The sequence below is a fragment of the Mytilus trossulus genome, chromosome 5 (genome assembly GCF_036588685.1).
Source record: "Mytilus trossulus isolate FHL-02 chromosome 5, PNRI_Mtr1.1.1.hap1, whole genome shotgun sequence".
In the NCBI taxonomy this organism is placed as follows: Eukaryota; Metazoa; Mollusca; class Bivalvia; order Mytilida; family Mytilidae; genus Mytilus; species Mytilus trossulus.
In genome coordinates, this window is record NC_086377.1 from 39,755,769 (window position 1) to 39,769,592 (window position 13,824).

Below are 13,824 nucleotides of genomic sequence, written 5' to 3' on the forward strand. Positions count from 1 at the left end.
ATGCTTTTTTTTTTTTTTTTTTTTTTTACCTTTAATTAACTTATCATTGACACAAAAATTAATCTTTGATAATTATAAGTAGTAAACCTTTGAAACAACTTGTAAATCACAATTTATTATAAGCGGTTATGTAAGTATAATATTCTACATATATGTTTACCTTGGTATAATGTTTTTTCACCGAGAATTTTTGAAATCGTGGTAATACATCTTGTGTAACTAGAAAATAGTTCATAACAACTCCAAGTGTAGACCTCAACACCCTATCAGATCAAAGGGACAGCAAATAACTTAAATTTAATGTATTTCGTTGCTATGACAAACATATTCCACATAAGGGTTAGCACACGTTTATATTAGAATAATACAACGATATTACATCAGTCAAGATCAAGGTAATTTTGTTATGATTCAATTAGTGCCAGCTTTTTTCATAATTTTTCTTGTCATATTCTCAAAATGATGTTTAATTACTCTTTATATGATTTCAAATATTTTGGCTGACAGTTAACGGTAACTGGGGATTATGGTCAAGCTGGACAACATGTAGTTCTAGTTGTAACTCTGGTTTTAAAACGAGACACCGCCTCTGTAATTATCCAGTACCATCGTTTAATGGTTCATACTGTCACGGGACGTCCTTTGAAGTACTTAACTGTAGTATTGCAAGGTGTAGAGGTATGTTTGTCTGTATGCTTGTGTTATAAAGCGGACTGATTGATCACTCACTGATAAATGTTCAAAGAAAAAGTAACGGTTCCGGTCGGTTATGAATGTTTTAGCTATAAACAAACTGTAACGTACAATGGCATACATAACACGACCAATCAATGATTTTAATTGAAGAAATGACGTTAACAAAAAAATCATTCAATGTAGTTCAAAAAGGAACGAGGGGAAATAATACAGATACATCTTGCTAATAAAACTAACTTACCAAAATATTGAAGTTGTTTTCTTCGGGTTTAACATGTTTACATTAAGAAAAGGTTGATTCTAAATGGTTGTCACGTCTTTTCATTTTTTTCAAACAAGAATCCCTTTTAGCAAAGTTATACTGCCGGCCTAGATAAGATATTATTTTGTTCCCATATCTCACTTTGCATATCACTAAAGAAAACAAAAGCAATATACCAGGCTGATGATTAAAAACATTAAAAACAAGTATGTTTACGAAACTCTAAATTAATAAAAGATATTACTATCATCCTCAATCGTTTGAAATCAACTTTTTTTTCTCATTCTGAAGACAACAGATATGTCAACTCAAAGTTATCAACATATGGCAAGATCACATTACAGTCCGCTTAGTGTTCTTAGTGTGGTCTTGTTGAATTTATCATGGAAGTCTCTTGACTCGTAACCAATGTATGACATAAAATACCTAACATGTTCTTACACATGAGTCTCATATTCGTTTTAAGTTGTTTTGATTCAGGTTTTTTTCCCATTTTTGTCTTATCTCGTTTTTGATAAACTATTTTGAATCATGATATCTATATATGTATTCTATATTTTCAACTCAGTCTTGCATACATAATATATGTAAAAAAATCTATAAAAAACGCTTATTACATTATTTAAGTTGATGGTAATTGGGATACGTGGAGTCTATGGTCAGTTTGCAATGCAACTTGTGATGGTGGTGTAATAGAGCGTACACGGAATTGCAATAATCCATATCCATCTGCTGGTGGATCTACATGTTCAGGGATGGCCGAGGAAACATTACTTTGTGCTGAGAGTAATTGTCCTGGTGAGTTATAACCTTCACAAAGGAGTCACTTACCTGTTTCTTTTTTATCAGTAACTAGTGTAAATTAATTAGGCCAGTTATACATTTATTTAGCAAACTAGTTGATTGTAGTTTTCTCGTCTGAATTGTTTTACATGGTCATTTCGTTGCCTTTTATATCTGACTATGCGGTATGGGCTTTGCTCATTGTTGAAAGCCGTGCAGTGACCTTTAATTGCTAATGTGGGCTGTCATTTTGGTCTCTTGAGGGAAGTTGTCTCATTAGCAATCATACCACTGCTTCTTTTGTTTTTATATTTGTGTTTAAATTTGCTTCCTTCTTTAATACTTTTACATGCATTAGTTTCTTCTAAAAGTTTTTTCCCTGTTTACCCATAGAAATAAACCCAATCTTCACTTTCAAAAATATAATCACATTAACTAGTGTCCAACTCAGTAGTTATTGCTTCTTTTTTTATATATTTGTGTTTGAATTTGCTTCCTTCTTTAATACTTTTACATGAATTAGTTTCTTCTAAAAGTTTTTTTTCCTGTTTACCCACATAAATAAACCCAATTTTCGATTTCAAAAATATAATCACGTTAACTAGTGTCCATCTCAGTAGTTGCAACTGTTAGGATTCTTATCTGTAACATATATTTGAAGAACTGCATTTTGAAAAAAAATATATATTTCAGTCAATGGCGACTGGTCAGAATGGAATGGATGGAGCTTGTGTTCGACCTCATGTGGATCGGGGAACAGGACAAGGACCAGACTTTGTGATAATCCACCCCCATCTTATGGCGGAAGCTTTTGTAACGGAAATACTTCCGATCTGGATTTTTGCAATCCACATGAATGTCCGGGTATGTATTGAAAATGACACAATGATTCGGATGTTCATGGTGTTTATTGTTTTTATAACATATATTGATATTTGTATTACTTAATGTCACTTTTAGGACATATTTTATGTTAAATGATATAACTATCTAATAACCACATTATTGATATTCATGTCAACACCGAAGTGTTGACTACTGGTCTGATGATACCCTCGGGGACGAAACGTCCACCAGCTGTGGCATCGACCTAGTGGTGTATATAGTTATTAAAGGTACCAGGATTATTTTAAATTGGTACACAAGTTTTGTTGCAAACTTTACTCAAGCAATTTTACGGTCGGCATCATTAGCTGATTGGCCATTATGACAAAAGTGTGTCATATATCATATCTGATATTCTTCTTCAGTCATAAAAACTTACCATCATTACCGGACTGCACAAAGAAATAACACGACGGGTGCCGTATACGGTGCAGGAAATGCTTACCCTTCTGGAGCACCTGCTTTCACTCCCGGTTTTTAGTGGAGTTCGTGTTGTTTCTTATTTATTATTTATAACTGTTGATGTATATGTCTTTTGGTTTTACGAGTCTTTGTTTACTCCTTAGTTTTGATTGTTATTGTCTTTAGGCAGTATAATTGATTGCAATATCAACCTTGATTTTATCAGCATGGTTAAAAGCATTATTAAACAACAGGTTAATCAAACACGTGTATCCCTAAGTACGTTATAATAATAAATTCATATAAAGATATTACGTGAACATAAAATAAGAATATGATGTCATACTTAAAAACATGATAATAATAAGACCTACCTTTTACTATTAGAAGGTACAAAATGTCACCTTGTTTGCTTCTATAATAAGATTATTCATACGGATGCAAACGCAACTCTTTTATCAAGGGACTATAAACCATTTTTATGCAATTCTTTTGTATCAATGGTTCTGATTGGATGACAGTAAGTGTAAAAGTCTCTATCTCCTTGTTTGTAACTAGGAAAGTCGACATTTTGAATTACAGAATAATATGCTAAAAAACTTACATGTTGCACATAGAAAGCTTCGGCTTATCAATTTGTATGACATTTTAAAGCGGCAAAGAAGCCAGAAAACGCCCGGTGTTTACATTTGACTGAAGCATACTTATGGCGGCACTTAGTTTAGGAGCCAAAGAAGATAACATCTTTCTGCGGAATTTTATCTAATAAGAATTTTACACTGAAATAATGATTGAAATTGAATTATGTACCTGTTTTGAATTATAATAGATATAACTGTACTTTATTTGAAGCTTTGCGGACGTCCATCTGTAGTTTTACTGTCGCAAACACCAGTTTACCATTCTCCGCTACGCGTCGCTAGGTTAACTAAATTTGCGACGGTTAAACTACCGATGGACGTCCGCAAAACTTAAAATACAATACAGTTATGTCTTACTCGTTACTGTAGATATATAGAAATATCCAAGTACGATTTAAGATATACACATGTATCTATACGATATACAACCTAACTTTTTTCCAATGGAATAGTCAAACTCATCAATTTGGCAATTCCATGGCAAAACGACAAATAGACAAAAGTAAAATCAACAAAACCAAGGTATGCAGAACACTACAAAAGTAAATTGCGGATTTGACAAAACAAACCCTATCAAAAACTGTTCGTAACTTATGTTTCTCGGAAGAGTAGAGTCAGATTTTTCCGCTTCACGTGGCACACATTGTGTTGTTACCCGATGATAATTATATTTCGGTATGTGATATTCAAGGAAAAAAAGGATAAGATTTTTGGTATGATTATTGAAACATATTCGTCGTCATCTATGAAACAGATCTGCAATTAATATCAATAACGTTTGCATGGTGTGATGGCGCGTGTTTTTTTATGTCAACAATATAAAAAAGTAAATTTACTATCTTTCTTTAAATATATTTTTTCAAAGCATGATTGGTCTATAAATACTGTAAGAAATATTCAAATATCACATTTTTTGTTATTTTAGTCGATGGCAGCTGGAGTGGATGGTCTGCCTGGAATACCTGTAGTGAAACATGTAATGGTGGAATTCAGGATAGAACTCGGAAATTTGATGCCCCTCAACCAATCAATGGAGGACTTTACTGCAATGGACCAATGATAGAAAGTCGTCCATGTAACAACATGAATTGTGAAAGTATGTTATTGATTCCAATTCAATATTAGTACAGATTTTTCTGAGTTTGGATTTCAAAGTCCAGGTGATGTATGCACTGTATTTACTACATGTGATGCTTACTCTGAAGTCAAAACCGGTCTTGCTCCTTCTTAGTACATGATATTCAATCACTTTTTCATATATACATTGTTTCAATTTAGTTATATACTATGTAAAATTGAGAATGGAAATGGGGAATGTATCAAAGCGACAACAACCCGAACTTACAGCAGCCAACAGCCGAAGGCCACCAGTTGGTCTTCAATGTAGCGAGAAACTCCCTCATCCGGAGGCGTCCATCAGCTGGCCTCTTAACAATATGTAAACAATATGTATACAACATGTATACAATACAATATGTATACAATATGTATACAATATGTATACTAGTTCAGGGATAATGGACATCATACTCAACTCCGAGTTATACACAAGAAACTAAAATCAAAATATTTATACAAGACTAACATGGGCCAGAGGCTCCTGACTTGGGACAGGCGCAAAATTGAGGCGAGGTTAAACATATGTTTTTGATGATCTCAACCCTCACTCTATACCTTTAGCCAATGTAGAAAAACAAACGCACAAAAATACGCACAGTAAAACTCATTGTATACACAAAACGTATAACATTATTCTTATTACATCATTTCAGTTGATGGGAACTGGGGAACGTGGAGTATATGGTCAGTATGCAATGCAACGTGTGGTGGTGGTGTGAAGAAACGTACACGTAATTGCAATAATCCATATCCATCTGCTGCTGGATCTCCATGTTCAGGAATGGTAGAAGAATCATTACTATGCGCCGAGAATAATTGTCCTAGTGAGTAACTACTTTTCCAAATGAGCCATTTATCTATTTCCTTTTTTTAGTCAGTAGTCAGTTTAAATCATTTAGGTCAGTTATGTATTTTTTCAGCAAGCTTTGTGTATGAATTTGACTCCTTGTCTTTATACTTTTATATGAATGAGTTTCTTCTAAAAGTAATTTTTCATTTTTTTCAACTGTTTACCACTCCCCCTCCAACAAAACTTCGATCTTCAATTTCAAAAATATATTCATCTTTACTAGTGTCCATCTTAGTAGTTGCAACTGTTAGCATTCCTATACAGAACATCTATTCGAGATACTGCATTTGGAAAAAAAACCATATATTATATATTTTAGTCAATGGCGGCTGGATAGAATGGAATGGATGGAGCTTATGTTTGACCTCGTGTGGATCGGGGAACAGGACAAGGACTAGACTTTGTGATAATCCACCCCCATCTTATGGCGGCATCTTTTGTAACGGAAATACTTCCGATTTGGATTTTTGCAATACACATGAATGTCCGGGTATGCATATTGATTGACACTTTCGTGTGTTTTTTTTTATATATTTATTAATTATATTCATGTTTGTATCCATTGCATAAAAATTACTACATTTAATTATTGTTTGCTACATGTAATATTGTAATAAAAAAAATCATTCGTTACGATCAAACAACTTGTGATGACGCGTATTCTACAATTTCAATTATTAAAAAATACTATCTGTCTTTATTTTGTTTTTGTTATTCTAGTTAATGGTAACTGGGGTAGTTGGTCTTCCTGGAACATCTGTAGTGCAACATGTGACGGTGGAATTCAGGATAGAACTCGAAAATGTGATTCCCCTCACCCAATCAATGGAGGGCTTTACTGCAATGGAACGATGATAGGAAGTCGTCCATGTAACAATATTAATTGTGAAAGTAAGTTAATGTTCCATCTTAGATATAGGCAGTGGATTCCAATTTGATATTAAAAACGAGTTCGTCGACTGTGTCTTTTATACAGAGTGTGGATAACAAAGTGCGGGTTAAGTATACATTGGTGTTATACATGAGATGCTTACGAGGATGCCAAACGCGGTCTTGCATATCTTTTACAACATGAGATCTAATCACGTGTTGTTTGTTTCACTGATTTTTTTTTTATAAATTGATTTTTTTTTATAAGAACATCGGTAAACTACAGTCGACCAGATATCATCATAAATATTTTGATGTCTAAAGTCATGCTGTGGAATGTTTTTTTTTTTTTTTTGGCGGCATCATAAACTTATTTTCATTGACTCATCATTACTGAACGTAATAAACATCTGGTACACAGCACTGGTCCAGTTTATAGTATTTTATAAAAACAAAATGACAATTAAAGAACAACTTAGTTGCAAAATACCAAGTTAAATGGAGAAAGAAAATTGGGAATGTGTCAAAGGGACAACAACCCGACCACAGAGCAGACAACAGCCGAAGGCCACCAATGGGTCTTCAATGTAGCGAGAAACTCCCGCACCGGAAGGCTTCCTTCAGCTGGCCCCTTAAAAAATATGTATACTAGTGCAATGATAATACTAAACTCCAAATTATACACAAGAAACTAAAATTAAAAACCATACAAGGCTAACAAAGGCCAATGGCTCCTGACTTGGGACAGGCGCAAAATTGCGGCGGGTTTAATATGAAAAAGATGTGGTATGATTGCCAATGAGACAACTGTCCACAAGAGACCAAAATGACACAGACATTAACAACTATAGGTCACCGTACGGCCTTCAACAATGAGTAAAGCCCATACCGAATAGTCAGCTATACAAGGCCCCGATAAGACAATGTAAAACAATTCAAACGAGAAAACTAACGGTCTTATTTATATAAAAAAAAATGAACGAAAAACAAATATGTAACACATAAACAAACGACGACCACTGAATTATAGGCTCCTGACTTGGGACAGGCACATACATAAATAATGTGGCGGGGTTAAACATGTTAGCGGGATCCCAACCCTCCTCCTAACCTGGGACAGTGGTAAAACATTACAACATACGAACGAACTATATAAATCAGTTGAAAAAGGCTTTACTCATCAGATAGACAAAAATACAAATGGACCTGGCCGGGTACTTATACATCCCGACACTAAAAGACACAATGAACAGATCTGAGAGTACTCGCAGTTATCTGACAGCTAGTTCAAAGCCACTAACAACTAATAAAAAAATCATGCATCTAAGACTAAACTATCAATCCGTACACATCAAACTTCCAATGGATTTAGGTGAGATCTCAACCGTCCCTCTATACCTCTAGCCAATGTAGAAAATTAAACGCATAAAAATACGCACATTAAAATTCAGTTCAAGAGAAGTTCGAGTCCGATGTCAGAAGATTTGACAAAGGAAAATAAATAAAATGACAATAATACATAAATAACAACAGACTACTAGCAGTTAATTGACATGCCAGCTCCAGACCTCAATGGAACTGTATGAAAGATTATGTCTTCATCATATGAATATCAGGCACAATCCCTCCCGTCAAGTAAACCGTTTTAAATCTGGTAAAAGAAAATAAAGCTATTAGATGGGGAGTTGTATCATTGGGACTCATGTCACATCTTTCTATATAAATTGAAAAGCTGTGACTAATTCTTTATTATTATCGTACATATTATTTCATCAATTATGATTTTATCATATTATTTTCCTACAAAACAAATATAACTTTGTAGTTGATGGACAGTGGGGGACATGGCAGGAATGGGAAGCATGAAATACCACCTGTGGAAACGGATTTCAACAACGAATACGGAAATGTGACAGTCCTTCTCCGTACTTTGGTGGATCGGAATGTATTGGACTTGATTTCGATACCAAGACATGCTATCAAGACGTATGTCCCGGTAAGATCAGTTGTTGATATATCATCATGTTCAATGTTGATATACAGTTTTCATTATATTATTTGTCCTTTTGTTCAATGATTATCGATTCAGTTATATCATATATTCCTTTACTCGTTTGACGGGTTGAATTATCTTATAGTTTACATTGGCTGTATTAAATAAGGCCATTCCTTATCTTTTATGTTTCAAATATTTTTGATTGACTATCTATGATAAATTTCAGTCAATATGACATAAAACACTATTTTTCTTTAAAAATATCTTTTAAATGAACGATTGTTTTATAATTAACGTAAGAAATTGACAACTATCACGTTTTCTCATTTAAGTCGATGGCAATTGGGGTGGATGGTCTCCCTGGAATATCTGTAGTGCAACATGTGACGGTGGAATTCAGGATAGAACTCGGAAATGTGAATCCCCTCAGCCAATCAATGGAGGGCTTTACTGCAATGGAACAATGATAGACAGTCGTGCATGTAACAACATTAATTGTGAAAGTAAGTTAATGGTCCATCTTATAAATATGCTATTGATTCCAATTCGGTTTTAGTACCGATTATGTCCTATTCCCGACTGTGTCTTTCTTATAGAGATTCAAAAGTGCGAGTGATGTATTCTTTGGGGTATTACATGATATGCTGATGCTGAAGTCAAAACCCGGTCTTGCTCATTTTTATTATTACTTTTTGTTTGTTACATTTAATTTCTATTATAAAATTGTTTTTTTTTTATTAGAACATCGGGAAACTACAGTCAACAAAATATAATAATACATATTTTGATGTCTAAAAAAGTCATGCTGTGGAATATTTTATAGTTGGCGGCATCATAAACTGAATATCATTGATTCATTATTACTGAAAGTTGTGCACATCACTGGTCCTGTTTACAATATTTTCTTAAATTAAAAACAAATAATGACAATAAAAGAACAACTAAGTTGCAAAATACCAGGTAAACTGTTTTAAATTTGGTAAAAGAAAATATAGCAATTGTGACTTGGATGGAGAGTGTCTCATTGCCAATGATACCCCATCTTTCTATATCAATTTTAAATCTGTGACTAATGCATTATTATTATCGTGAATATTATTTCATCATATATGATTGTATCATACTTTTTCCTACAAAACAAATATAACGTTGTAGTTGATGGACAGTGGGGGACATGGCAAGCATGGGAAGCATGCAATACCACCTGTGGGAACGGAACTCAACAAAGAATACGGAAATGTGACAGTCCTTCTCCGTATTTTAATGGATCTGAATGTATGGGACTTGATTTCGATAGTCAGATTTGCTATCAAGACAAATGTCCAGGTAAAATCAGTTGTTTATCTAGTACCCTCTTTAATGTGTCTATACAGTTATCATAATACTAATTGTACTTCTTTCACTGACAATAGATTCATGTATATCATATTATGCCTTTACTCGCTAAGCAGCCTGAATCATCTTTCAATGTACATTGGATTGTATGAAATACGGCCATTCATATTTTTTTAACATTTTTACTATTTTTCATTGACAATATATGGCTGAGTAGTGTAAGTAAAACATAAGTTCATGTTATAGATGCATATATTAAGATTTGTCATGTCGCATAACACGCCTGGGATATCCAGAATGATCAAATAAAAGACCAAATGAGTTCTTTATTTAGGCAACTTGAAACCCCGTGGTACGTGGTATGTTATTCAAAAAGAAAAAACTTAAGATATGCATTATCTGATTAAAAGACTATAACAAAAATCTCCAAACGTTTTGCATCTTATATTAACTTATTTATATTTCTTTCTGATGCGGTCAAGTTATGTTATTTACTACTTTTAAATTTGTATATTTTACAGATGCCCAACTACAGGCAAATGAGGATACACCAAACTTCATCTCACCTGTGATTCTTGGAAGTGCTGCTGTGGTTTTTATTGTCATTACAACCGCCATAACGTGTATATCTTTTTTGTATTTCGGAGATTCAGACCGGGTAAAGTTGGTAAATTGACGTTTATATTTGCTCCAGAAGTAATATATTTTCATTTCATCGAGATGCCAAACAAGAAAAGTCAAAATTTGTAGTAATACAAAGCTTAAGGCGTTTTAAAATACATAATCAAATGTGTACTAATACACAGTCAATGGTGTACTCATACATAGTCACAGGTGAACTCATACACAGTCAAAGGTGTACTAACATATAGTCAAAAGTGTTTTAGTACAGTCACAGGTGTACTTATTCAAAGTCAAAAGTGTACATACTGTAAACCAACTAAATTTCGCGAGCGATTCATTTTCGCGACTTTCGCGAGTAGAAAAATAAAGTTAAATTAAATCGTCGCGAAAAGGTTTAACTTTGATTTTTCCCTACCAAACCATTAAGCAAATAAGAATATCGCGAAATTAAATCGCTGCGAAGTTGACTAACTGGGTATAAACGCGAAATAAAGTATTCGCGAAAATAAGTTGGTTTACAGTAGTCAAAGGTGTCTTGATACATAGTCAAAAGTGTATTTATACATAGTCAAACGTGTACTAATACATAGTCAAAAGTTTTATAATGCATACAATGGATATTCGGAGAGTTATAAGGCATGCCCATCTCCCTTTGATATGTTAACGTTGTTATTGTATTTTGATTAATAACTTTTTTTATTTAAAATATTGAGCAATAAAACAAGAAGAATTATACTGTTTTTTTAATTACAGTTACTAATACAAAAAGATAATGTGTTGATGTGTTATCAAGTGTTTTAATTGGAATAAATTGTAAACAGAACGTTTGTAATGTTAAATATGTATGACTACAAGATGACTAGGTCTAGTATATTAATGTATGTAATTTTATTTTTTAGAGACAAGAATATGCCAAAAACATTATACTCATTTTACATTCAATTTCCATTTCGTTCTTGACTGTTTTTACAGGCTTTATTTTTTATTTATTTGATGATTTATATTGTGTTGGTATTGCTGATACTTTTAACTTTTTACAATCTCTATCCATACACGTAACTAATTCACATGTTTGAAATAAATCTAAAAACTTAATCAACTAAATTGTTTTTGTTTTAATGATATCTAAAACTTTGCACAAAGGTAATTAATTCAAACAAAAACTGCATGCGTTTTGGTTTTATAAAAGCATCAACATGAGACCACATCAACAAATATATTTTTTTTCATTGATATTATAGTAACACTGAAAGCCTTGCTGAATTGAGAGTAACAACCCAGGAAAATGATTATGATTGCGTCAGACGGGTTAGTCGTGTACAGAGTAACGTTTATGACACCTTCAATAATGAGAGTAATGTTTATGCGAATACACAGATCACTGTTGCCACTATTGAAACCGGTGCTCATGTTAACCTTCCATGCAACGCTGACAACGCCGCAACCGGTGCTCATGTTAACCTTCCATGCAACGCTGATAACGCCGCAACCGGTGCACATGCGAACATTCCATGTAATGCTGACAATATCGCAACCGGTGAACATGCTAACATTACATGTAATGCTGACAATATCACAACCGGTGCACATAAGGACATTCCATGTACTGCTGACAATATCGAAACTGGTGCACATGCCAACATTCCATGCACTGGTGACAATGGTGACGAAGTATACGAAAATCTGGAAATGTTCTGAAAATGTTTTATTTCACGTTCTCGTTTAAAATGTTAGCTTTATCATATAAACCCTCAGATAGTCATACTTTAAAATTATCAAAATACTGTTGTTATGAACTTCCAGTATATATGAAATTTTTACTTTAAATCTTGAATCAGAACCGGCGTATTTAACTTCTCTCTCTACGGTATGGGTTTTGTTTATTGTTGACTTTGAATTAATTTTTTTGTGCTCATTTTTTCCAATTTGGTTTCGGAACGACTTTTGCAAATTTTCCAAAATTTATTATTTCTATAAGGTTGCAAACAAATATCATTTATATATTTAATCCCTTCAACATAAAAAGCTTTTCAGATTATTCTTTTTATTATTACTCAGATAATCAGAAGAAGTGATTAAGGATGTTCGCTACTCTGTTAAAAAATAACAAGCTTTTTAAAAGTCTATTATGAATTGACAGAATATAAATAAAGAAACTAAAAAAATAGAAACAAATGGAGGGTCTGTGTGCTCGTTTTCTAACTATAAGCCATTGAAAATTTGACGGAAAATAATTCTCTCTAGACTTTTCATATATTTAACATTTTCACCTTATTTAAACTATGAAAATATAACAATTTTATTAAATTTTGAAATATGGCTTTTTAAACTTTATGTAATAAAATTATGAAAAGAAAAGTAGGGGTAAGTGTGATTTTTTTTAATAACAATGCATGGATAAAACCAGAGGGTTCCGAAAATCTGACAAAAAGTCAAAATATGGAGGAGCAAACATCCTTAAGATAATAAATCTGATTAAATCATTTCCATTTCCTAAAATCCACGAATTAAATAACCTAAAAATCAAAATGTAAGCAAATTATTCATAAGGGACAAACAAGAAAAGGGACAAATGAAGCAAACCAACTTCTAAATCTCCAATTCCAGGAGAGTGTTGAATACTTGTAAAAACGGTTTCAGATTATCTTCGAGAATCTTGCCCTGAAACATTTTTATTGTGCAATTGGTATCATTGGCTACAATTAATACGCTTAATAAAAACGCACAATATTGCAGTTTATGGTGTGATGTTTTTACCTCTTTCATCATGTTCGTGAAAATTGTGCCAGTTTCATGTTGTGTTAATTTGCTTTTTTTATTGTTATTTTTATTTTTATCATTTAGCCTTAAGCTACATTTAAGCATTTGATGGGTGGTATACAACACCAAATCAGATTATAACTTTATAGGAAAAATGTACTTCACATTTCCATACGCATAAAATTGTTAAGTATTATATGCATGTATATCCATAAAGTTCCATTTACATTTTTCAATTCCATATAAAATTTAGGTTGACTGTTTATCAATATTATCTTAAGCTCTTAAAATATTGTAAAAGATTGGTTTTGACATGCGGCGACTTTTGATTCACTGTTTTGTACAAGTATTATTGTGTTCTAATTTCTTTTTTATTTTATTGAAAGTTGGATTTGTTATTTATTAGTTTTTGAACGAACATTAAAAGTTAAAAAGGTTACAGTTCATTATATGATTTACTCTGAATAAGGAAGATTTGTTATGTATACTGATAGATATTGTAAAATGATGACATACTGGTTTAAAATATTATGTACAGATACATGTAATGTGAAAATAATAACATGTTATGATAACATTTTTGATCTGTTGTAAAAAGCCT

General features: G+C 32.8%; 2 protein-coding genes across 2 annotated transcripts; both read left to right on the forward strand.

Moving 5' to 3' along the window:
• Positions 1–513: 513 nt before the first annotated feature.
• LOC134719636 (hemicentin-1-like) lies at positions 514–8,470 on the forward strand. The gene is made up of 8 exons (XM_063582621.1): positions 514–678; positions 1,586–1,756; positions 2,435–2,605; positions 4,595–4,765; positions 5,442–5,612; positions 5,958–6,128; positions 6,359–6,529; positions 8,334–8,470. Exons 2-8 carry the CDS (start codon positions 1,714–1,716, stop codon positions 8,372–8,374), a joined length of 939 nt encoding a protein of 312 aa, XP_063438691.1. The 5' UTR covers positions 514–678; positions 1,586–1,713; the 3' UTR covers positions 8,375–8,470.
• Positions 8,471–8,481: 11 nt separating this feature from the next.
• LOC134717935 (netrin receptor UNC5A-like) lies at positions 8,482–10,682 on the forward strand. Its single transcript, XM_063580434.1, has 4 exons — positions 8,482–8,494; positions 8,837–9,007; positions 9,660–9,830; positions 10,361–10,682. Exons 1-4 carry the CDS (start codon positions 8,482–8,484, stop codon positions 10,513–10,515), a joined length of 510 nt encoding a protein of 169 aa, XP_063436504.1. The 3' UTR covers positions 10,516–10,682.
• Positions 10,683–13,824: the final 3,142 nt, after the last annotated feature.

Bases quoted from the DNA above. Each gene is read 5' to 3' on its own strand.
- LOC134717935 (XM_063580434.1), top strand. The intron at 9,008-9,659 runs GTAAGTTAATGG...ATAACGTTGTAG, and splicing joins TAACAACATTAATTGTGAAA to TTGATGGACAGTGGGGGACA. The intron at 9,831-10,360 runs GTAAAATCAGTT...TATATTTTACAG, and splicing joins CTATCAAGACAAATGTCCAG to ATGCCCAACTACAGGCAAAT.
- LOC134719636 (XM_063582621.1), top strand. From the start codon at position 1,714: ATGGCCGAGGAAACATTACTTTGTGCTGAGAGTAATTGTCCTG. The intron at 2,606-4,594 runs GTATGTATTGAA...TTGTTATTTTAG, and splicing joins CAATCCACATGAATGTCCGG to TCGATGGCAGCTGGAGTGGA. The intron at 6,129-6,358 runs GTATGCATATTG...TTGTTATTCTAG, and splicing joins CAATACACATGAATGTCCGG to TTAATGGTAACTGGGGTAGT.